At 36.4% G+C, this 25,561-nt stretch overlaps 1 protein-coding gene across 2 annotated transcripts; it reads right to left on the bottom strand.

Annotated features, from left to right (window-relative positions):
- Nucleotides 1–665: 665 nt before the first annotated feature.
- On the bottom strand, nt 666–20,217 carry ARP5 (actin-related protein 5). 2 transcript variants are annotated; one of them, XM_086424835.1, is made up of 12 exons: nt 19,925–20,217; nt 19,725–19,795; nt 12,077–12,201; nt 11,439–11,486; nt 10,790–10,892; nt 10,358–10,467; nt 9,050–9,159; nt 8,858–8,948; nt 3,776–4,207; nt 2,646–2,773; nt 1,853–2,195; nt 666–1,344 (listed from the first exon to the last, which is right to left on the bottom strand). In XM_086424835.1, exons 1-12 carry the CDS (start codon nt 20,023–20,025, stop codon nt 835–837), a joined length of 2,172 nt encoding a protein of 723 aa, XP_086280961.1. In that variant the 5' UTR covers nt 20,026–20,217; the 3' UTR covers nt 666–834. The 2 variants fall into 2 exon arrangements, with proteins under 2 accessions (XP_086280961.1, XP_086280962.1); XM_086424836.1 differs by lacking the exons at nt 19,725–19,795; nt 19,925–20,217 and having other exon boundaries at nt 10,790–10,897; nt 12,077–12,169.
- Nucleotides 20,218–25,561: the final 5,344 nt, after the last annotated feature.

Raw genomic sequence — 25,561 nt, 5'->3', positions numbered from 1 at the left:
TGCAACAACCAATGGTTATGACTTATCATTGTAACCGTACCCAGAACCAACAAGAACTGGAATCGGAATAAATATAATGGTTATGATTCTAAGTTCCTTAGGAACTGAACCGGAACCAACCCATTGAAGCCCCTAGTCTTAGTATTCGGGTGGGACATCTACAATCTGATGTCCTTGCATGCATCAAACTATGCCATTGTAGCAATCTGGCACACTCAAAGCCCTAATCAGTCTGGAGATGTAAACGGAACCGGCCTCTGCTTGGTTGATAATACACAAACAAATTCAGGTATACAGGCCCAGCCCATGTAGTAAATGGTGAAACAAGATTATGTTCCATATTGTTACTTCTGGGGCTGTCAACCTAAGGCACAGTTAAATGTGGCACACATGAAAATGTCTAATACTGTTAGACCATTGGCCCAAGTACTAGGCTCTCAGTCTCCATCAAGATTCATGTGTTGTGAATCTGTTTGAAACCCACCATTGTCCCAGATTCTACTAAAGAGATGTTCTATCCAAAAGACTAACCAGCCTACTTTAACATCAAATTGAATCCAATTTCAGCATACCACTCTTTGATTCTTATATATGGGTCGTCTTGTTGGCAAGATTAGCCAAAAGGCCATTTAATTTATCAGTTGGCAATAAAATAAGATCTTCAATTAGATCAAACGAAAAAGATTTTAGTATAAAAATCTGCAGACACTAATTTTACTCAGAAAGTCTGATAATGAGGTGCCAATGTTCACTAAAATCATGTGTACCAGATCATCTACTACTACCAGAATCCCAAGTTAATAACATCTTTTAATATAAGTGTGGACACATGATTTACAGTGTGTACCTCAAGCGATACCTCCGAAGCCAATCTTCACCCTTCTCGTAATAATCCTGCTTACTGAAGGTTTGTACGGAGAATTGTGTAGCATCAGCAGCAAAAGCAGCGGCCCCACGCCATGCATCAAGAACTGGATCTGATGCCCTAACCACTCTTATAGGTGACTGAAAGGGCCGTATCATTCGAATTCCAGCTTCCAAGCGTTCAGCCATACCAGGAAAGAGACAGCTCCCACTTGTCATAAGGATTGAATTTGTGATTCTCTCCTCAATGCCATTGCCTTTCAAGGGCAACCTCTGTATTGAAACTCCAGCCATTTCATCGAGTCCTGCTTGGTCAACCCCAACCATGTTGGGTTGAAATAAAATTTCGGGGCAACGGAACCTTTCGACCCCTAATGTAATCTGGAAATCTTCCTTTGTGAGTGGACGGGTCCGGGGAATCTCAGAGATAGGTTGAAAGAGACCCACATCTGATTTGGCCACAAACATCGGATCTATGTCCTGTCATGACCACACATACCAACAGTGAGACAGGAGGATAGAAGCAGGGTTACCAAATTTGTTGCAAAGGGACCGAACCATTTCACTGTTGGTTCGTGAAATGTAGTGAACCAAAGCAACCGCATATTTTATTTTATTTTTTACATCCCCCTCCATAAGTCTCACAATATTTAAGATATCCCCCATTCCCCCTAAAATTTTAAACTGATAGCATGCCCCTTTGACCTTTGGTCTTTTTTAATAGATTGGTGAAAAATGACCAAAGACCCACTTACAAAAAAAAAACAATCGATTTTTTCTTCCCAAAATCTGCCATCTTCAATCTCCTTGTAACCCCACTCACCACTTCAACCTTTAAATGCCCCTCTTCTATGTCTACCCCCCTACGAACCAGATTCATTCTTGAGAAGCAAACCATGAACCCACAAATCAGATAACGTAGTGATAAACTATAAGAACAAATGCGAAATACAAGATCACATAACCAACCGTTGAAGGAAGAACTGACCTGGAGCCGAGAAGTTACACGAGTCAGCTCAGCCTCATCTTCATCTGGGCCTTCGTCATCATCATCATTATCTTTGCTCATCAGTTTGTAAAGTTGCCAATCTTCTTCCCTGGTTCCAAAAGTGTCCTCACCTTTTCCTCGATCAAATGCCGCAGTAGTCAAGAGGCGCATCCTCTCCTTTTGAGCAGCATTCAATCTCTCACCACGGCCAACGCCACCTGACATATTGTTATTCCCATTTGTACGGGACCCATTTGTCTTTAGCCGCTTTCGCTGTTCAACTTTTTCGGAGAGCTCTCTATGTTTAGCACGTAACTGTTCTAAATAAAGCTCTGGGTTCTCTCTACATCAAAACAAAAAAGGTGTCTCAAACAAATAATATTGTTTTCTTTCTTAAAAGTATATCTTTTATCAATTATTTTGATAAAACTAATGCTTCAGGTTGATAAGTCTCAGGAGACACGAATTTAAAAGGTTTATCAATCGTAGTGTCAGATCAATTTCAAGTAACCCCTGCCCAGTTCCATATCACTTTAATTGGGTCAGATCACATCTAATGAACCTTGTCGATTCAGGATCAAATGGGCCAACTATTGAATCTGTCTTACCTGACCACAATCTGGTCCAAACATGTTCCATTGACAGCCTGGATCCATGATTCTTTCCTTACGGTGAAGTGTTCAGCAATCTCGCCAAGTAATACATTCAAATCCAAAAGAAAGTGTATATGGATTTTCTGATTATGTTAAAAATCAACATGAAACATCCTAAAATTTGAAATGTAACAACATACAGGCGTTTTTCCTCGTCTTGTTGATTTTGCCTTTCTCGCAGTAGTTCCTCTTCAAATCGTTTCTGTTTGGCTCTCTGCCGTCCCTCAGATGTAGTCTTCAGAAACAATTGCCTCCGCTTTTCCTTTTGCTGCCATGTGAAAACCGAATTCCATGATGAAATCATAAGAATAGAAGTCCCCAAGATACTAAACTTCACTTAGATAAAACTGGAGTCTGATCCAAGTAAGTGGAGAAAAAGTTTTCCGAAAATTGGCCAATATAGAGACGTTTGGAATTTAATGTAAACATGCCAACAACAATAACCAAAACATAATAAAATTAAAAATTGTATTGGTATTTCAAGAAATGACAGAACAAGTATAATAACAACATCCATAACTCATCATATCATACGAACATTAACAAGAGCAAGCATTAGGAGCATTAGGAGTAATGCAAATCAGATGTGCGAAATAACAATTGATTCAATTATATCATTGATAATGTCTTTTACAAGTAATTATGATTTAATCATATCACTGATGCTTCATATCCACATTGGCCTACAACCTTTAATGTACTTGTTTAGTTTCAAATAAAAAAGAAATTTGAGTTTTCCCCAACATTTTGGATTTTCTCCCAGCAGACATGAAACTAATAAATAAATCTTGTATAAATGCACCATAGATTCATGTATTCAACTCGTTATAATGATAATGTAGCTTTAGATGTATAGCACTAACATGAAACTACAGTGACATTGATATTTTATGCATATAAGATTTTATTAAATTAGAAAAAAGTGGAAAACGTCTCTCGTGATAATCAAATCCAGCAAACTTTGATTTAGTTTTTAACTCAGAAACACTTAATGGAGTGGTGGTTTTTCACCTAAGAACATGCCAAGATACTAGATGCTGAACATTAATAAGCTGAAATAGCCAGTAGTGATTTCATGCGCAAAATGGGTATTTGCTAAGATGTTTGGCATGAAAACATACAAGTGATTTTGATTAAAACCATCTTAGATCAAAATTGACTGCATAACAAAATCAAGGAGTACAATGATATCCATTCAATATAACTTTTCTGGATAAGAATAATATTAAAAGAAAGGGAAAAAAAATAGCCATTTCAAATAAAAGTCCACCTGCTCTGGAGATAGCATATTATCAGGGATATTGATAAGTGTATACTTCTCAGTTGTTGAAGGCTCTGTCTTCTCCTCCATTTCTACTTGTTCGCCCTTTGCTTTCCGTAAAGACTGTGTCACCCTAACAACAGCAGACTCAATTTCTTGCTTGGAGAAATAACCAGTAGCGGACAAGAAAGTTGGAACATTGCTCTCTTCCACATTTTCAAGCTGCTGTAGAAGAAATTCTAAGCCATGCAGTTCATTTTCGAGATCTGTTATTCGAGAAGACTTCTTCGCTGCAGCCATTTCTCGCAGCCGTTGACCCTGTTTTTCCTTTATAGCTGCCTTTCTTGCCATTTCTTCTACCGAAGGTGGCTCTTCAGCTGGAGGAGGAATCCATGGGAGCTGCCAACACCTCATCTTCTCTTCAGCTTCCTTTGTCCCTTTCTGTCAGGAAAATGGAATAACTAGAATTTCAGTCTGCTAGAAGCATAGTCACTAAGTCGGGATTCAGGAATAAGTCGGCAAGGGAAATTTTTGGAAAATTTGAATCAGAAAAAAAAAAAGGGAAAAAATAAAATAAAAATGGGGCTAGACTTTTTAGTCTATGTAATTGTTCATACTAGGTGTTCTCATGTTATATCAACAAATCTCATATTAAACCACTAATAAATCACCAAACCCCCATATGGAATACAAGTCGACAACACATTCAAGGTTTATATTTTTTTTTTTTTTTTTTTTTTTTTGATTGAAGATTGAAAAGAAGGATACAAAGAGGGAGAGTCGAGATGACCCTCCCAAAGGAGAAAAAAGCACCAAAAAACAAAAAAAAACAAAAACTACAAAGGTGGTACAATATTACAAACAAAATCCCATCGAGTCAAAAAGTCCTTGAATATTTGCACCAAAAGAAAAGAAATCCAAGAATTGATCAAATTATATCTTCTATTGAATTCGAGTTTCCTTGGAAAGTTCTAGCATTTCGTTCAAGCCAAATACTCTAACGGATTACAAATGGCATTAAACTCCAAATTAACTTCTTGGCGTGGCAAAAACCCAACCCCATCTGAAGCAATTCCTCAAAAATACCTCTATTATTGCTCTGGGCACAAAGATCCACCCCAAACATAGAGAAAACACGATCCCAGACCTTACTTGCAACCTCACAATGAACTAAAAGGTGATTGGCGGATTCCGCATTAGATAAACATATGCAACATCCGTTCGGTCCGCAAAAGCCTATTTTCCTAAGAAGGTCTTATGTTTGAATTCTTTCCCAAACCACTATCCAAGCAAAAAAAAGGACTTTGGAGGGTACCCTTGGGTCTCAAACCGCAATGTGAGGGAAGGACAATACTCTTCTAAGGTGAGGTCTTTGTAGAAATCCTTGACCGAGAATAAACCTTTTTTATTGGGAGCCCATAATCTTCCATCATCCACTTGATCATCTACTAATATGCCCACTAGCAAACCTATCAACTCAAACACCTCTATCATCTCCCAATCATTCAATAACCTTCTGAGACCCAAATCCCATCTTGTAGATCCATTTTCCAACACTCTAAAGCTTGCAACCGGATGCTTCTTTATCATGGAAAGTGCAAAAATCACCGGAAATCTTTCTTTCAAAGAATTACCCCCACACCAAATATCCTCCCAAAATCTAACTTTGTTTCCTTTTCCACCTTGTAAGTAACCCTTTTTTTTTTTTTAATTGAGGTAAAATCTTCAAGATACCCCTCCAAACCCCATATCCATAAGGACATCTAACTGCTCCACTTTCCCACCCTGACGGATCTTCCCCAAATTTTGCCGCTATCACCTTTCGCCATAATCCTTCTCTTTCCACCCCGAATCTCCATAACCACTTTCTTAGCAAAACCTCCCCATTTCTTAACTGAGCAAATATTTCTCCAACTAACCAAATGAAGCCTATTTTTCCCTACTCTATCATGCCATAGGAAGTCTCTAAACAACTTGTCCAACCTTAGCTCCACATTTCTAGAAACTGTGAACAAGGAAAGATATTATACTAGGATGCTAGATAACACACTTTTAATCAAAGTTAGTTTGCCACCTTTTGATAAGTAGCTCGCTTGCCATCCACATAATCTCCTAGAGACTTTAGCTATCACGGGCTCCCATTGACTCTTGTTCTTGTAAGGGGCTCCCAAGGGTAAGCCTAGATAACAAAAAAAAAACATCCCCGTAACACCCCAACATTGTAGCCAAGAAAACATCTACCTCTAGAACTTGACCCACGGAATACACTTTGCTTTTTCTAAGGTTCACGCATACACCCATGACCGTCTCAAAGCAACAAAGAATACCTCTTGGGAACCTCACTTGTTCAACATTAGCATCTAGGAAAATTAGCATGTCATCTGCAAATTGCAATTGGGTTACAATTAGGTCATCTCTACTCAGTTGAAAGCCCTTAAGATTGCCATTCTCCACGGCTTTCCCCACTATTCTACCCAAAGCCTCTACCACTACCAGGAACAAAAAGGGGGATAGAGGATCTCCTTGCCTTAGACCCCTAGAACTTCTGAAGAAGCCTTCTGGAGAACCGTTCACCAAGACCGAAACAAGTCAGGGAAGAAACGCACCTCATCCCCTAGTGAATCTACTTGTAGCCAAATCCCATTCTACCCAATAAATATCTAAGGCAATTCCAGCTGATGTGGTCATAAGCTTTCTCCAAATCTATCTTGCAAACTAACCCCATGATTCTCGATTTTAACCTCGAATCTAGGCATTCATTTGTTATGAGGACTCAGTTCAAGATTTGTCTCCCACTCGCAAAGGGCCCTTGACTAATACCAATGATCCAAGATAAAACCTCTTTCATTCTCATTGCGAGCAATTTAGAGATGATTTTGAACGTGCTGCCCACTAAACTTATTGGTCTCAAATCCTCAATGTCCTCTACCCCCGCTTTCTTAGGAATAAGAGTCACAAATGTGCAGTTCAACCCTATATCTAACACCCCATTCATGAAAAGATATGTTAAGATAGCCATCAAATCCGCCTTAATAGTGCCCCAAATCTTCTTGAAGAAACCCAAAGTGAATCCGTCTGACCCAGGGACTTTATCTGAACAAAGACTAGAAATAGATTCTCAAACTTCCTCTTCCTTGAAGGGTCTCTCTACCCACAATCTTTGTGCTTTAGATATACTGTCAAAGTACAAGCTATCCAATTTTGGTCTGATATCATGCGTTTCAGACTATAAGTTTGTGTAGAAATATTGTTAGACCTCCTGTGAACATTAGCCATGCAATGGAAAAACTTGGTATTGTCATCCCCTTCTTAAGCCATCAAATCCGCGATTTTTGACTCCAGCACACCTCTTCCAAATTCACCTTGTTATTGTACTCCTCTTGAATAGCTCCCCTTATAGCTCTAATCCCCGAAGAAAGCAAGCCCATTTCCTCTCTAGTGTCTAGCTCCTCCAACTCCCTCAATAGTTCCTTTTTCTTCACTTCTACTCTCCCAAATACCTCTTTGTTCTACTCCTTGAGTTTGTATTTGATGAATTTAAGCTTCAGTCGAAATACCACTCCCGGCCTTCCTAAGAAATCCGAACTCGGCCACCAACTCTTGATAAGTTCCTCAAAGTTTTCTTGTAAAAGCCACATGTTTTCGAATCTAAACGAAGATGGCCGCCTAACAACTGTGCCCACCTAAAGAAGAATAGGGCAATAATCCGACATCGGATTCGGAATTGTAACTTGAGAAAAATCTGCAAAGTGATCGTCCCAACTAGAAGATACCAAAAACCTGTCGAGTTTGCTCAAGATTGGGGTGCCTTGGTTATTAGACCACGTGAATTGCCTCTCATTTAAAGGTAAATCCACTAACTCGTTATTATGAACAAAATCATCAAACTTCCTCATTTTCAACGTCATCCTTGAGCCCCCTAACTTTTCAAAAGAAAATCGGATAACATTAAAATAGCCCCCAATGCACCATGGCACGCCCCAGTAAACATTGACATCATTCAATTCTTCCTAGAATGGTTCAAAATCCCTATCCTTCGATGGCCCATAAACTCCTGTGAAAACCCACTAAAAATCGCTATCGGATAACCTACACAAATGGAAGCAGAAAAAGCACCTAACAGTGAATCCTCCACCACCAATCCCCTACTATCCCACAGCAAGATAATGCCCCCTGCTATCCCAATAGCTAGAACAAAACACCAACCCACATACTTGCTGCCCCATAAATCCGAAACCGCCCTCTGATCTACAAACTCCTATTTCAATTCCTGAAGAGCCACAATCTACGATTTCAAGCTACTAATAATGGATTTGATCACTACCCTTTTCCTTGGATCATTCAAACCCCTGATGTTCCACGATAATAATTTAAACGACATTAAAAATTGACTTTTTGCTCCCCTTACCCTTGCTAGATACATGTCCATTTTTCCTTCCCAGAACCTCCATATCCTCGACAATTGACCATTTCTTGCTTCTATTCACTTCTAAGTTTAACCCCAACTCCATCTCTTCTTGCTCCTCTACAAACCAAGAATAGCTAGGGGTTGAGGAACATTCAACCCATTCCTTTGTAAATTCCAACTCAATTGGAGCTTCTGTCCTTGAAGTATTAACCTCTCGAATCCTAGCTTCAAACACCAAGTCTTTGCAGGAGGCCACTGCTAACAAAACTCCCTTTTCTGAAGTCAAACTATCCAAACTGATCCCCACCACAACCCCCAGATCCCAGATCCTATCTGAATTCCAACTATAAAAATATAAAATTACATATTAAATGTCATCCTCATTTGCATTCTCAATATCTAATGCTTCATCCATAAAATCATCACATCATCTTCATCAAGGTCATCTTCTGTTACTAGTGCTTCAATTTCAATTTTTTTTGTAATCTGATTTAGTTGTAAAGTTCACGATTTAATCATGCAGTTTGTGATTTAATTGCAACATTAAGTCATGACTTAATGAAAAAGTCATGATTAAATCGGTGAAGGAAAAAAGTCACGATTTAATCGCAACTTTTTCAATAAGTCGAAGAATTTGGTGACTATGGTTAGGACATGTCTGGAGGAAAATCAAAGATTGCCACCTGAAATGATCGAAGTTCTGAAGCATAATCCGTAGCTATGTAACAGTGCTCCATCTTCAGGTCTTCAACCTTTTCCCATGTAATGCTGGACCTATTAGTGTGCAAATCAAAACATGACCGGAGATTCATCCATGGAAATAAGTTTGGTCCCATCACATAAAGTAATCGAAACATAAAAATGTGTGTGCTTACATATGATTTGGGTATTTAAGGGAAAGAAGTTGTTTCAAGTAGTCGGTGACGTGGTACCCACCAATGTTAGTTCTGCAACATGCTTCAAAAACAGGCTCACCGTTGACAAACTGAAGGGATTAACATAAGTAATGGAAAATAGGATTAGCTGAATGAATTACACAGCTCTTGTAACAAGGAAAGATTGAACATGCACAAACTAAGCTGAAAATGATTGATTGAAACATTTATACATGTATATGTAAGGACATATTTAGTAGACCAGAAATCCTAGATGAACCCTGTCCCCATTTATTAGACATGGCCCCTCAGCCCATCAATCCAAAACATATAATTGACCGGTTACCCAATAAATGGAATGGCACCAAAATTCCGGCTGCATCTTCTGATCTAGAACTCAAACTGGGATGGATATACATCTATATGGGGACCGTTCAAGGGCCAAACATTTTGCCAATGTGTTTCGTCCTATATGGGTTAGAAGTTTCGCAATGGGATTTTTAGTGAGGATGATCTCTATGGCGAGTAGATCATCCTCACAAAAATCAGCCTATTCTGAAACTTCTAACCCCAATATATATATATATGTATAGGCAGGGATCTGTAGACTCATGGAAAAGGAACTCATATATGTTCACACATAATCCCGACTGTGTAAATGGAAAATCAAATGGTTAGAATAAAATACATATCTTGATTATCTCTTAGATAAATCCCAACCATTAGATTTCACATTTATATGGTTGGGATTTATCTAAGAGATAATCAAGATATGTATTTTATTCTAACCATTCGATTTTCCATTTACACAGTCGGGATCATGTGTGAACATATGAGTACCTTTTCCATGAGTCTAAGCATATAGATAAATTATATATAAAGGATAGTGAGAAAGACAGAGGTTAACAGAAAAAAAAAAAAACTATATATTTTCTTCCACAACCTTAATTAATTTTTATTTTATATCAACTAATTAAGCTTCTCAGAACCAATAATTCTAGCATAAACATCCATATCAAACTAAAGCTTGAACTGATTTTGATACTGTAATTGTGGGTCTTGTACTACTGGTCGGTAACACTCATTCATGTACCCAAAGAATCTTAGTAGTATGTATATTCAAGGATGGAAAGCGCACAAAACTTATTGAAATAAATATCGAAAGCGCAAAATATATTGCATGGTTGTATGTTGTATCACCTTTCCCCACTTGCAATCCAAAGTACAAAGCTTCCTAAGTTCTTCCTGATTTAAGGCTTAGTACTTTTCCTAAAAAATTTCAAATACATCAAGGTTAGTAAAGCTTACTGGTAAAGCATGGCTTGTTGTTAATCCCGATGATATAGCTAGACCATCCTTATCACAAATCCCAAGTTGTTGATTATACTTGTAGCTGAATGCAGAATCCACCCCAAAAGCTTGATCCCAGAGTCAAAGAGTCAAATGAAAGACCATTAGAAAATGTGATAGAAACCAACAAAGAAACTATTATGTAAATTAATTAGATTTCACTCCCATATAAATATTTGTGGAACTAAAAATTTCCTTTACCCCATAGGACAAAATGTATGCCCAGACAATCAGATCTGACCCAGCCCAGTTTGACAACATTGCCCACTGACACATGGTGGACCACATATTGTCTTTAAACCACCAAAAATTGAATCATACCACCCCCAGCATATTGTACCAAATAGTCCTCAATAAGTAATGGTGAAAAATCACAGCTGAGATTCGTACCCAGTGATGGCACTCCATAAGTCTCAAAAAGAAGTTCTGCCATTCTACTGCGAGATTGAACGGGATTGCATGGGCATTCCGTAATCAGGATAGGATGGTCAACCTGTTCTGCCCTCGAATTTAACATATCAGTAAAAATATAGTTTTGTGAGTGTATTAACATGCAGAGCCCTCACAAAATGAAATCAAATATATTGTACACTAAAGACTCATTTTGAAAGCACTCATACTTTGAGTGCAATAAATTACACCAAGCATAACACATCATGCATTAACCACACCGCAGACTTACATGTCTGCATTGGTCATACATAGAGTAATGAAAAAATCCAACATAAATGTTTAAATGGAAAAGAATCAGGTTCGCTCCCGAGCCACATTATTAGCTTGGTACCACTCCGGCCATACACCACCCCACAACCTAGTGTTTTAAAACCAATTCACAATTAGCCAGCCCATGAGCTACCATATCCAACCTCAATGCAAACAAGATGAAACAAAGTGAAAAAGTTGGTACCAAAAGACAAATGACCTTGCGTACCCACACAAAAAAAATGCAACAAACTAACCTGTAAAATGAAGGTTTTAGCCATGGCAACCTTTCTTTGATCATTCAAATACATAACACAACTGAAAATTGGTAATTTACCTGTGATGACCCATCTGCACCTATTCGCTCAAACCCGAAGTCAAGAATCTATAAAGGCATAAACCATTTTGTCAGAACAACTTTCTATTAGAAACTCCTTGGACTCAATTACATTTACATCAAATGCATTTGTATATCAGTCTTCATGGAAAAATATTACGTGCAACGTGTAGCCTCTGGATGGGAAGCAAGTGAAAACCAAGTTGATAAAATCTTTGATTACAATACATCAAACTAAATTAGATATATTCTATTAGAAAAATCGAAGGATTTAAATCCCACATCTAAGAATAGTCAATTGTCACATATTTTTACATGGATATTTATGCTATTTGAAGTTGAACAAATTATGCTAGTTTGTGAAGTTTATCATTGTACTCCGTATCAAATCACACTGTCAGATTTTTATTCATTTGCCACTAGTCCTCAACTTTTTCAGTTTTCTCAGAGTGGATAAGAGTGCCAAATAAGTAACTTAAAAAGGAGACAATTTTAAAAGTCAACATAAGCTACAAGGTTTGAAAGGCTGACACTGTTTTTGACATGAAGACGAGCAAATGAAAAAAGAAGATTATAACATTGATAGGCAAGTTTCGGTCACATAATTATATAGATATTCACAACTAATGTGAGCTTACATATTCCATTATCTCAAATTGATAAACCACATTTCCATCAAAGGCCGAGCGATGTGATGAGCGGGTGCAATCAAAATATTTCATCAATGCAGGATCATGGTCGCCAACAATGGTGACAGTTTCACCTGCACCACAAAACAAAAATATAAACTTGTACTTAAGCCAAGCTACGATGTAAAACGTTGTTCATGGAAAAATAAAAAAGACATTTTCATAGAAAAAGAAAGAAGGGGAAGAAAAGGAGTCAACAAAGGGAAGTATCCACTTTCATTATCAGCATGTTCAACAATACATATGAAACCGATACTCTTTGGCGGGTCCAATTCCTATTGGTTTTACAAGGACATTGGTTTTGAGATGTTGGATTATAGTTCGTCTTCTCTTTGATTCCTTTAGCACATTTCTCTTTTATCAGAAACAATAGAATCAAAACCCTAGTTCTCTCTCTCTCTCTCTCTCTCTCTCTCTCTCTCTCTCTCTCTCATATATATATATATATATATATGAGTGTTGATAATATGACGCAGTTTTGGAGCACGCCCTTGACATGTTTGCTCACAACCCAACATGCATTGACATGTGGCACAAATGACATCAGCAATTGCCCACTGCCCACATATTTATTTTTTTCGATTCAAATCTTAAAAAGGGTCGTTGGGCTCAAATTGATTATGACCTTACAATCCAATAAAATATCATATTCAAAAATAAATATTAAAAAAATATTGTTTTTCGAGCTTGATCCAAGTGTTGAAAATGGACGGACAGCAAGCACCCAAATTTAAAAATAAAATTCAAAGGTGAAAAATAACTATTTTTTTATTTTTATTTTTTAAAGTTCATATAATTTTGTCCTCTACACTCCATTGCATCGGATCATGTTTTTGAATGTCACAAGGTGATGAGATCAAAAGGTTGTCGTTTTTTTACTATGGGCAGGAGAGAAAATGGCGTCAAGGGCGTTAGCTAAAAACTGCATCATATTATCAAAATTCTAAATATATATATGAGGACCCAAAATGAAATCTCTCCGGCAGCTGAACTAAGGTTGAGAACTAGTTAAGGAACAAACAGAAAAAGAATGTGAGAAAAAACAGTTCTATGACTATTACATGTAGTGCTCAGAAAAAATAAAAAATAAAAAGTTCGATCATTCATATGACATGTTCTTTTCTTCTTTGATGGGTAAAAGAAAATTATTGAGATGAAAAAGCAAAAGCTTGAAGTGCAAAAAACAAAAAGATTTATAATGGCTGATAACTCCTACATGATACCCTCCCAACCAAACATAAAATTCTCAAAATGTCTGTCACTCTAAAGTCTAGAATTATGGATGTAAAAGAGAATAGGGAAGCCCTTTTCTTTAGAATGAAAGCTTCAATGCATAAATCATATGCCTATTTCTTTCTCTCCAAACGTTCTAGCAGACTGCAAATGGGAAAAAAAAGTCATGGAACCTTTGCTTTCTTAGATAAGCCTTGCTATTCAGGTCCTAAAAATAAGTAAATAAACATTTACATCTTGGAAGCATCCACCTCAACCAGAAGTGGATGAAATATTAACACCATAATTCTCTTGAAAAGTCTCATTGAAATAAAAGAGGGTCAACTGACTTGAGGCTCGACTCACATATGGCATATCTATTTAGAAGAGGGTCAACTGACTCAGGGCATGACTCCCATATGGCATATCTATTCAAGAGGGATGTGAAGAATCTTATTAAATAAGATACTTGACAAGAAGATAAAAAACTTTAGAAGGTGCCTTACTTGCAAATGATTGTATCAGCTCAAGTGTTAGGAAAAGAAGGAATGGAGTTTGTAATATTGACACAGAAGAAGGTGTGTGATCATATAAGGTGGAGGTTTCTTGGGCCATGCTTGTTTGCATCGCAAACGTTGCATTTACTAAGTTTTACGATTCCAATGCAAAATTATATGTTTTCTTGGTTATGCTGCAAACGCAAAAGAACACAATTTACATTTCTTTGGAAAAAAAAAAAAAAAAAAGCTTTTTTCTTAAAATCTTGTTTAAAAGTTTAAAAAAATCAATTGACATTTGGTTCTATATAATTTTTAAATCAAAAGATTATAAATAAAGCATTTTCATATGGGATTGATATTTGGCCATTAAATTGAAAATTTTTGTTAACATATTCCAAATGTTTTACATAAGTTGGACTTGTAAAAAATTATGAACTAAATTTATCCTTAGTTGATTACTTGAGCAGGATGAGTTTTGGGACAAAGTGAAGGAGAAGTATTAGAGTGTGTATTTCAACATCATCTTTTTTCATATGTCGTTAGAGGACATTATTTGCTTTGCGCCCCCCCCCCCCCCCCCCTCCCCCCCCCTCTTATTCATAGTTGCTACTGAAGGCTTGAGTAGAATATTTAAAACATTACTATCATTTAAAGCACTCTTTCAAAATCAATTAATCTCCCCAATTTGCAGATTCTTCTATTATATATTTGAAAAAAGATATTAAAAAAAATATATATACTATTTCATGGATGCTGAAATGAAATATTTGGCTTACATAGATCAAATTTATTTATTTTAAAAAAAGTTTGAAAAAAGAAACCGAAATGGAAAATCTGGATTCAAAAAGTTGAAATAGAACCAAGAAATCAAAATTAAATTGAAGCAAAGAGTTGTATGTTCAGATTTGCAGTCCTCGCCATTACAATGGATCGATTACCTAGAGAGAGAGAGAGATTGTCCAACATGGGAGAGAGGGAGAAATGCAGAGAGAAAACCAGAGATGGGGAAAGAGAGGTGAGAGAGAAGAAAGAGAGAGAGAGAGAGAGAGAGAGAGAGAGAGAGAGAGAGAGAGAGAGAGAGAGGTGAGAGAAGGATGAAATATCAGGTTCAGCAAAGAAAGAGACAAAAAGGCACTCCTACAACCTCCACAAAGTTCTGTGAAGAGTTTTGCTCCACATTAATTTACTTAGAATTTGGCCATTTTTTACAAGACTTCACATTAATTTACTTAGAATTTGGCCATTTTTTACAAGACTTCATGGTCTTTTACAGGTGGGCCCACATAGTTATAACCATCCAAGCATCCACAATTGTAAAAACAAGGTATCCTTGATCTAATTAAAAGCCTTCAATTTGTGTTCTGCGTTATGAAGCAATACCATGCATTCATTTAATCAAAAGCCAAGAGTATTGATTGGGGGCAGTGAATAACATAAGTTTTTTGGTTGAATCTATGGATTGTTCCATGGGAAGCTTTGTCATATCTTGGCCTCCCTCTTGAACCAAATTACGCATCAAGGTTGTTAAAAGCGCTAGGCGAGGGCCTAAGCGGTGGACTGCCTTAAGGCCTAGGAGGAAAATTAATCTTTCAATTTTGTATATGTAGTAAAGGTCATACAGAAAAGAGCAAAAAAAATGACATAAATATGTCATTATCAAGATAATAATAATACCAAGTTACCAACTACTAGGCAAGCTTGTAAGTCATCACAACTAACATGTAAGAAAAATGAAAACAATGTATCAAATACTGAAGTATTTGAAACCCCTCTCAAATCTATACTATTATAATGATAGAAGGCCAAATAGGTTTGTTGACAACAAAATTTTGAAAGACCAAAAATGCACCCACATTTAAATTTAACCTCATTATTATTATCAAGATCATCTTCATAAAAATATATACAATTGCAATTACACAACGCTACAACAACGTTAGATAGAGTTTAATTTTCTAAAATTATATAAATATCCTTTATTATGCTATCTTCAAAATAGCCTTAGTTAATATGTCAAATTACAAAAACACCCTTACAATATATTAAATGATAAAATATAAAAATATAAGATTATCTATTTGAATTTTTTTTTTTTTTTGTAAATAAGTAATTTTGATCATGTATAAATCCCGAATTTTGGAATACATGTGCATTTGCGCATGCTACCTACTAGATTTTTTTTTCAATGTTAGACACACTTCATAAATTGAGCTAAATATTTGAAACCACCCTTATATTCAAAAATTGATAAAATACACTTTAGAACACAATTTGTAAAAAAATAAAAATATATTACATAAAAAAATCATTTTAACCTCACTTATTGAAACCTCACTTAAAGGGGGTAAGGCCTAGGCACTTGGATGGGGTATAGGAGGCCAAAGTGGGGCCTAGGCGCAGCTTTTGAGAATAGAGTTACATATAAAAGTCTATATAAGATCTAGCGATTAAAAGGTCTACAAAGAGGCGGGCAGGTGGAAATGATTTACTTTTCAATAAGAGGTCGGTTAACTCTTATTAAAATATCCATCCAACTTCGCAGTTGAAAATTGTTCTCCCTAGTATTATCGATGATGAGCAAGGGGCCTTCCTTAGGGGTAGGCAAATCCTTGATGGTGTTTTGATAGCCAATTAATGCCTTGATTCTAGGATTAAGAACAAGAAAGAGGGGATGATAGGGAAAAATAGACTTACAAAAAACGTATGACCACACAAGCTGGGGTTTCTTAGAATATATGATGGGGAGGATAGGTTTTGGTACTATGTGGATCAGTTGGATCATGAAATGTGTCACTTCGGTATCTCATTCAATTCTGGTCAACAGGAGTCCGACTGACTTTTTTAGGGGTTCGAGAGGGTTGAGGCAAGGGGACTCTCTATCCCCTTTCTTGTTTCTTATTATAGCCGAAACCCTGGGAAGATTGTTTAGAAGAGCGGTCGAATTAGGTAAGCTTTCGGGATTTAGGATTAGTGATGGACCACTGATCTCTCACCTACAATTTGCGAACAACACACTAGTTTTTCTGGATCATTCGAGGGACCAAGTGAAGGTGCTTCGTATTCTGTTGTGTTGCTTTGAGGTTATGTCAGGTTTACATATTAACTTGCATAAGAGTAAGCTTTTCGGAGTAGGTGAGGTGGAAGATATACACTTGATGAACGCAACTTTGGGGTGTGGGCAAGATACTTTACCAACTTCCTATTTGGACTTACCATTGGGAGCTCCTTACAATAGTATCAAAATATGGGATGGGGTGGTTGAGAGAGTGGAAAAAAAGATTGAGTACGTGGAAGGTCAATTATCTTTCGAAAGGATGGAGAGTTACCTTGATCAAAAGTACATTGACGAGTATTCCGGTTTACTTTCTCTCACTATTCACGATTCCGAGGTCCGTTGAATTTAGATTGGAAAGGCTAATGAAGAACTTTTTGTGGAATGATAAGAGTGGTAGGAGGAGGTATCACTTGGTTAGATGGAAGGTGATTTGTATACCCAAGAAAAACGGGGGATTGGGGATTAGGGGACTTAGATTAGCTAATAAAGCGTTGTTAGAAAAATGGATATGGAGGTTTGGAGAGGAGAGGAGTAGTCTTTGGAGGAAGGTCATTAAGGCTAAGTATGGGAAGAGGAGGCTAGGTTGGTATAGTGGAGAGGTTAAAGAGTCTTACAGGTGTAGTGTTTGGAAGGGGATTCTTAAAGTGAGCGAAGATTTTGACAGAGGGATTAGATTCAAAGCAGGGACGGGGGACATAATTAAATTCTAGGAGGATAGCTGGTGTGGCACATCTCCTTTGGCAACTCAATTTCCGACATTGTACGCTTGTTCTATTAAAAAGAACCGCTCTATCCAGCATTGTTCGATTCGCATCGATTCCAATCCTAACTGGAATTTGAGGTTCAGGAGAAATTTTAATGATTGGGAGCTAATTGAGATGACATATTTCCTTGATCTCCTGCATTTGGTTCATCTCAAAGAAAGTGAATAGGATATGTGGGAATGGAAGTGCACTAAGGAATCGAGATTCTCTGTAAGGTCCTTCTATGAGTGGCTCATCCCTCTTGCTGAGCGATCCCTTTCGAGGTCCATCATTTGGTCAAAATCGGTTCCCTCAAGAATTTCTTTTTTTGTTTGGTTGACTTCCCTTGGTAGGATTCTTACGATGGATAACTTGATTGTTCGAGGGATGGGGAATCCGTTGATCATGTTTTGATTCACTGCCCCTTTGCTCATAATATTTGATCAATCTTCCTTGGTCTTTTCCATATTAGTTGAGTCCTTCCTAGTAAGTTCTCTTTGCTAGCAGAACGGGTCAGCAATGATTTTCATCCGAGAAAAAGACTCCTGTGGGCTATGCTTCCATTGGCGATTGCTTGGGGGTGTGGAACGAGAGAAATAACAGGGTGTTCAATGGTAAGGTTAAAAGTTCTCATGCAGGCTATTTGGAGATCTTGAGTTCTTTATACCTTTGGTCAAAATATCATATAGAGTTTGCGGAGTTATCTTTTGATGATTTTGTTTTTAGAAGGAACTCTTTTTGTAATCATTGATCTTTTATTTCTCTTGTTGTTTGTTCTTTGCAAGGCTTCCTCGGCCTCCTTGCAATTTGTTCCCCCCCTTCTTTTTTAATATATTGTACCTTCAAAAAAATATATATATCCATCCAACTTGCCAATTTATTATTTCTTTATGTTTTGAATCCTAATGAGTGTAATAAACAAAATTGAAAAATAATTGTAAGAGATTTCTTATGGGGGGAGTAGTGAGGATTCTTCCGATATCATACGGTTTGGGAAAAGGGTTGTCTTCTAAAGAACAAAGGAGGCTTGGTTTGTAGACATTTCAAACAAATGAGCATGCCTTTATTAATGAAAGCGTTATGGAGATTCAAGGAAGAAAGTAATGGGATTTGGAGGAATATTATTGAAGAAAAATAAGATTTGAACTTTAGATACCCTTCAATATTATATAGGGAGTATGTAAAGGTGTCTCAAACAGCAAAAAATCTTTGGTAGAGGAAGAAGATTTAAGGCAGATATGAGCAACTAAATCTTATGTGGGAGCATGTGTGACAACATTTCCTTATATTCAAGAGGTAGTGGTGAATAAAAAAGGTTTGACTTAGTGACTATTGCACTTGGAAGGAGAGAATATTTCATGAGACTTGGACCTAAAATAGAACCTAAATAATTGGAAGATTGCCTTCCTAGCTTCTTGTCTTGGTAATTTGGATCATGATGTGAAACCCAATGAAAAGTGATAGAAGAAAGTGGAGATGGTCCTCCAATGGAACTTTTATTGTTCATTCCTTCTATATGTTTATACCCTCACAACAAAATTTCACATTCTTTGATGAGCACTTGGCAAATGTCTTTCTCTATCCTAACTAGTAGAGTTCAGTACATTCCCAATCTATTGAGCTAATTTTTTTTATCTAGAAAGAGATGCAAAACAAAATCATTACAAAAGATCAATTTAGAGAAATGGAGATTCCAAATAGATGCTCATTTAGTAAGAATAGTGAGGGGTCGTTGGACCGCAATTTTGTCCATTGTCGCATCAAAGGTTTAAAGTGTTATATCAATTGAATGTTTCGATCCACCGATAAAATGAGTCCCGAAACATTAAATGTCGACAAAAACTTTAAGTACCGGCAGATACATTTCGATATTTGCAACCATGGCCCTATCTATTAGGCTGCCCTTTCTCCTTTCTGTAGAGAGATTGCTTTTGTTTCTTTGTAAAATAGATTTGTTTACTATCAAATAAAAATAAAAATTATAGAGACATGGTTTTGAAGAAAAACAACAATTCTTGAGATAATTGTAGCATCGAAAATGATTTAAAATCTTAAATTTAAAGAAGGAATTAGGGAAAAATATTTACCAGTTGCTTTGTGGCGAGGCCTCTGTACGACGTTGCGGAAGGTAAGACGAGGATCAGACTCTCCAGCCCATCTGTCAATAAATTTAGCGAAGAAATAGAGAAATAGCGTCAGTGAGACGAAACGGGAGAGAATCAAGAATTCCAGAAAGAGGAAATAGAGACAGAGAAAGAATTAGGGTTTTTTGGTGGTTGTGTTCTACCCGATTCGAAAGATGGAACCTCCATTATCTATAACGATAGGGCAGCTTGAAGGGAAGGTGTTGTAATCAGACTGCTTCAATGGCCGTCTAGTGTTTGGCATTCTCTCTGTCTCTCCCTCTCTCTCTCTCTCTCTCTCTCGCTCGCTTTCTCTCACGACACACACAAATACGACTGAGAGACTTGGACCTCTGTATCAGCAAATAACACGTTTTCTACATCTATGCCAAACACGAGCCACGCACCGTATACATTAGTGAGGGTGGACTAGCTTGGTTCAGTAAGTTCAATGGAGGGGAGGCGACGAACAAATCTGGCGTATGTGCCCCCTTGTTTTTTGGAAAAATTACTTCATACACCCTTGTCTAAAGTTGTTCCACTCAATGGCTCCTCATTTGTTATTAGTTGCATGTCAACCATTAGCAATTCAACTCCATCACTTGAAAATAGGTCAGGTTTCGATGACTTTGAAGAATGACTCATGAGAAAATACATGGTCCCGATTCTCGATCACGTAAATATGAAATCTAGCTATCGAGAATTATACGTATTTTGATAACACATATCTTAAGAAAACTTATCCCAAGGAAAAATTCTAGTTGTTGGATTTCATGCTTACACAATCAGGGATCGTGTGTTTCTTTCGTGAGCCATTCTTCTTGAATCATCGGAACCTAACTCCTTAGAAATTTTTCCTTGCATTTCATTTATATGATTGCAATTAAATTGTAAGGAATGTCGAGAGCTGAGACCTTGTTGAGTGGTAGCAAATGAAAAAGACATTTCGTTTAATTTGCACTTCTTTTCCTTCCTCTAACATGTTCACAAAAAAAATGAGTCAACTTACCTATACCTATACCTTCAATTCTACTTGGAAGTGTATCATTGTCACTGTATTAGTCATCTATTAAATCACTACAAAATCGCATATTACCTTAATGAATTGCAACTAATAGATTAAGCTAGAGATTATTATAATTAAATAAATAAGGAGGGAGGAGTACCCTTTTTATAGTTCATAGCACAGACTAGTCTACAAGATTGGTCTGTGACTTGTCTTGTCACAAGTGTGTGTCAACACATGTTGGGGTAGTTTGGGGTGGTTGGTTTATCAATCAGTACTAACCAAACCAATTTTTTAAGTCAGTCTTGATAGTCCATAGTGATTGATTTGACTTTGGAGTTGGGGAGTTGACTTTTGAGCTTGGCCTGGCCCAATGGGCATAGGGGGTTTTGGACAGTTCAGAAAGGTTTTGAGAATTCTAAGGAAAATCCCAATTTTTGAGAAGTTGGGGGGATTTGTTCGATGTTTTGCGTTTCGCTAAAAAGGTGTTTGAAAAAGTTGTGAGAAGGCTCGGGAAAGGTATTGGGCTTCTGGAAAGGGTCAAAAATGTATTTGGGAAGGGATTAGGATGTCTAGTTCGAACAAGCTAAAATGTATGGGTTTCGGGAAGGTTTAGATGGCTAGTTTAGAAGTTTTGGGAAATGGTTTGAAGAGAAGGATTTGGGTTCTTCTATGTCCATGTAATGTCTCAGAGAATCATTGCCTTATCTAAATGATGCACTGCTTTGTACGCAATTTTGGGGTGTCTATAGATACCATTCTTTGCGAGAGTTGCTGCAAGGGAATCGCAAAGATCTTTCAACGGCCCAAAAGTGTACACTTTTAGCCTTTCGTCGATCACACTTGGTAGGATGTCACAATGCATCGTTTCTCTTTGTGGGATAAAAGTGGTTAAATCTCGAGTTTCGTCATTCTCCCGAAATCCAACCATCCATTTACTGAGCTTCTGTTGAGGGATTCAAGACTAACATTAGTGCATGGTTCTTGCTTGTTATAAGTTCTTGAGGGGGTTGCCAACCTCAAGATTGGTGATTAGATCAAGTTTTGAAAGGTGTTATGATTTGAATGGTTCAATGTGTTGAGATAGCTTTCTCAAATTTGATTTCTGATTAGCTTTGCTTTGTGGAATTGGTACCTTTGAAGAGTTTTGAAAGCCGAATTTTATGGAATAGAATTGGGCTCTTAAGACCGAGCTTTTTACTAATAAGTTGGATTAATTTGTCAAAATATTATTTATCTCACTAAAATTTTAATGTCTTGCACGCTATTAGCATTATAAATATATATTTTCAAAAACTAAATGTACATACAAATTGGAAAGAAAGTTGGACTTAAGAGATGATGCATACCTTAGTAACTTGCCCTTGATAAATGATTTGATGTTGGGGTATTTTGGTTTTTTGGGAGGGGGAGTTGGGGTGTCTCGATAAAGAAGTATAGATGTTGCCTTGTTGTTTTACGTGGTTGCGATAAGTGGGGTGACAATATCTCTACCTTTGTGCGTCGTCGACCTGATTGTCTCAGCATAGCATATTTTAATACGTCATCAATTGTTCTCAGCTAGATAAGAATGGCATTTGTGTATCATAGACTACTTTGTTTTCACAACAGAATAGTGCAGATGTTCGAATAACTAAGCCTTATGCATCATCGATGTGCTTGCGTCTTAGCAAAATGACACAAAAATTCTAACAATTGTACCTTATGCGTTATCGAGTGGGTGTGGGTGTGTATCTATAATGACTTAAATATTTAATTCATATCTTGAAGATTTTTACTTCAGATTTGTTGTATAGAAAAAAAATTAAGAGCTAATTTTGATAAATCCAATAACTTCATTACATTTGTATTGAAAAATAACCTAAAATGGACTATAAGTTCATTAAAACCAGAGGTCGAGACTTGGACTTTTTTAAAATAAATCATAAAATAACCCTTACATCCCTAAGGCTCTGTAAATGTAAAACTTAACACAAATTCTAGATTTTTTCCATCTCTCAAGTTCTTTTCTTTTCTAAAAATAAATCCTAGAGAAAACCCTAGCCTTCATTAACCATCTACCTTGGTTTTCATCTGCTTAGAAGTTCCATTATGATTCAACGTAACAGAGAGAATTGATAAGCTCATTACAAGCTTTGAGGGGAACCAAAGAAGTAGAGCATTTGAGCACTTCTAAGAGTGAAACATCTGACTCAACTCGATCTCTCGCGCTCTTCGTAGATTTTTAGCTTGGACTTAAGATAGGAAACTTTTAAATATTCATAATAGTCATAATTTACAATGTATCGTAGTTTTCGATTCAAAACCTTATATATTTTGTTATAAATTAGAAAACAAATTATTTTTTATATAAATTCATGTTTAGAATTGTTTGTTTGGTGTGTTTTCTTATTGGATCGTGATTTAACATTTATTTTTGAAGAGAAAAGTGAATTTTGGGCAAAATTGAAAAAGGGGATAATAAAAACCCTTCTGCTCGACCAACCCAAGAAAGCTCGGTCAACTCACCCCAGTCAGCAAACTAATTGCCCCATAAACAAGTGCAAAGTGCACAACTCTCAGGTTCGGTCAACCCAACTTCAAGCTCAGTCGACTCACTTAGAGTCCCATGTACAAATATTCAGCATTTTACATTTTTTAGGTTTATTCGCCTGGACTTGTGCCGATCGCCCATCCCCATGTGAATTACCTTATAAATCCATTTTTTATCATTTTGAGCCATTTTCTTAAGTAGTTTTAGAAAAAAAAAATTAAATATATTCAAATTGATTGAAAACTTTATCTCAAAAGGTGCCTGATGTTGATTGAATTAAAAAAAAAAACGATTTTAGTATTACAGTTTCAAATAATCATGTTGTAAATAGGATGACTTAGAATTTATAGCGAAGAGTGTAAACTCTCTTTTGATGTCTTTGTTGGCAAGTGGATATCCATAGTTAATAATTATATTATGCAGGGCGATGTATGTTTATTTACTTTTTTGTACGTGTAATGAAAATGTGATTGTTATTTATGTTTGTCGAGCTTTATACATTTTCTTTCTAAAACATGTTCTAAGCCCATTTATTAAGTCATTCTAAATGCTAATTGACTCAGTTAAGGTGTAGGGAACCAAAAAGTTATCGAGTTGAATATTCGAGATCATAAAAAAAAAGCTTGCTAGGTTGAAAATTCGAAAGGGAGACTTAGGCAAAAGTTAGGGCATAACCATAAAAGAAAAAGACATGCTAGGTTGAAACTTGAAAAGATGACCTAGGCAAAAATCAAGGTATTCTTAGAAAAAAAATACAAAACCTGCTAGGTTGAAAACTTGAAAAGGTAACCTAGGTAAAAATTAAGGCATAAAAAAAAAATAAAAAAATAAAAAAATCTCACTGAGAAGAAAAATTCAAAAAGAAGTTTATTAGGAAATGTAGAAAATTATTCAAGTCACAACATTCGCTTTTCAGCTAAGAACTCACATCTGACGAAAATAATGTTGAAGTTTACGAAACTCGAAAGTCATCTCGAGCATGTCAGATATTTAAGAGTATATTTACTTATCCAAGTATTTGTTAAAGGAAAATGTAGAAACATTAACCACTTTGAAGAGAAAGATCTTCTATTCCAATAATTATTAAGATTTTAAGTCTAGGTCAAGCATTTCCTAAAAGAAATTTGAAAGAAAATGATCAAATTCCTTAAATCTTAAGAGTCTTGAAAATTTAAAGGAATGTCAATTTTTCTATCTATTGTTTATCAGAGCTATATTTTTCAAGAACAATCCATTCCATCAATTTTGTAGTCAAGTTCCACATAGAAGCAAACCTTAAAACTAGGGACATTTTTTAAAGTCATTGTGATTCCAAAGTTTCATTCTTAATCATATGATAAAATTGAAAATCTTACTCAAAAGAATAAAAATCTGTAGAGCCCAATACTATTATGAATTCAGATGCATGATAAGCCAATAAAGACCCAATTTATCAATCTTTGAGCCCAACAATACCGAGATTCTAAATAACATAAGATCAAGAAACGTGACTCTAGTAAGTTTGAATCCGAGAAACGAGACTCCAACTTTTTGAATCATAGAATATGAGTTCATGTAGTATTTTAATAAGTTCCTGTAAACTCAAGCCCAAGAAGCATGACTTTAATAAGTTCAAATCTGAGAAACGAGATTCCAACTTTTTGAAGTATGATTCTAATAAGTTCCTGCAGACCCAAGCCCAATAAGTTCGAGTCTGATAAACAAGACTCCAACTTTTTGAAGTAGGATTCTAATAAGTTCCTACAGACCCAAGCCCGAGAAGCATGACTCCAATAAATTCGAGTCCAAGAAACGAGACTCCAATTTTATGATTTGACGTAGGATTCTAATAAGTTCCTACAAACCCAAATCCGAGAAGCGTGGCTCCACTAAGTTCGAGTTCAAGAAACGAAACTTCAATTTTTGAATAAGAATTTTTACCAACCTGAGATCGAGAAGCGTGGCTCCAATAAGTTTGAGTCTAAGAAACGAGACTCCAACTTTTGAATAAGGATAATAATAAGTTCCTCCAACATTAACCTAGAAGCGTGGTTCTAGTAAGAATGAGTCTGAGAAACGAGACTAAAACTTTTCGAACTCTTAAAAAGCATTTCAAATAAGATTTAATAATACTCCTACATTACTTGACGCTAATAATGCTACGACTCAAATTACCTCATTGTTCAACATTGCCGTAATTTCATATCGTATGATTGTTTTCATTGCATAAGTGCACTTCAATTTGAATCATTATTATTAGTAAGAGAAGATCTCTAGGACCTG

This window comes from Akebia trifoliata, chromosome 15 (genome assembly GCF_017979445.1).
Source record: "Akebia trifoliata isolate Shusen 1 chromosome 15, ASM1797944v1, whole genome shotgun sequence".
In the NCBI taxonomy this organism is placed as follows: Eukaryota; Viridiplantae; Streptophyta; class Magnoliopsida; order Ranunculales; family Lardizabalaceae; genus Akebia; species Akebia trifoliata.
Note: the sequence above shows the minus strand (reverse complement) of the source record. Positions and strands in the feature narration are given on the sequence as shown.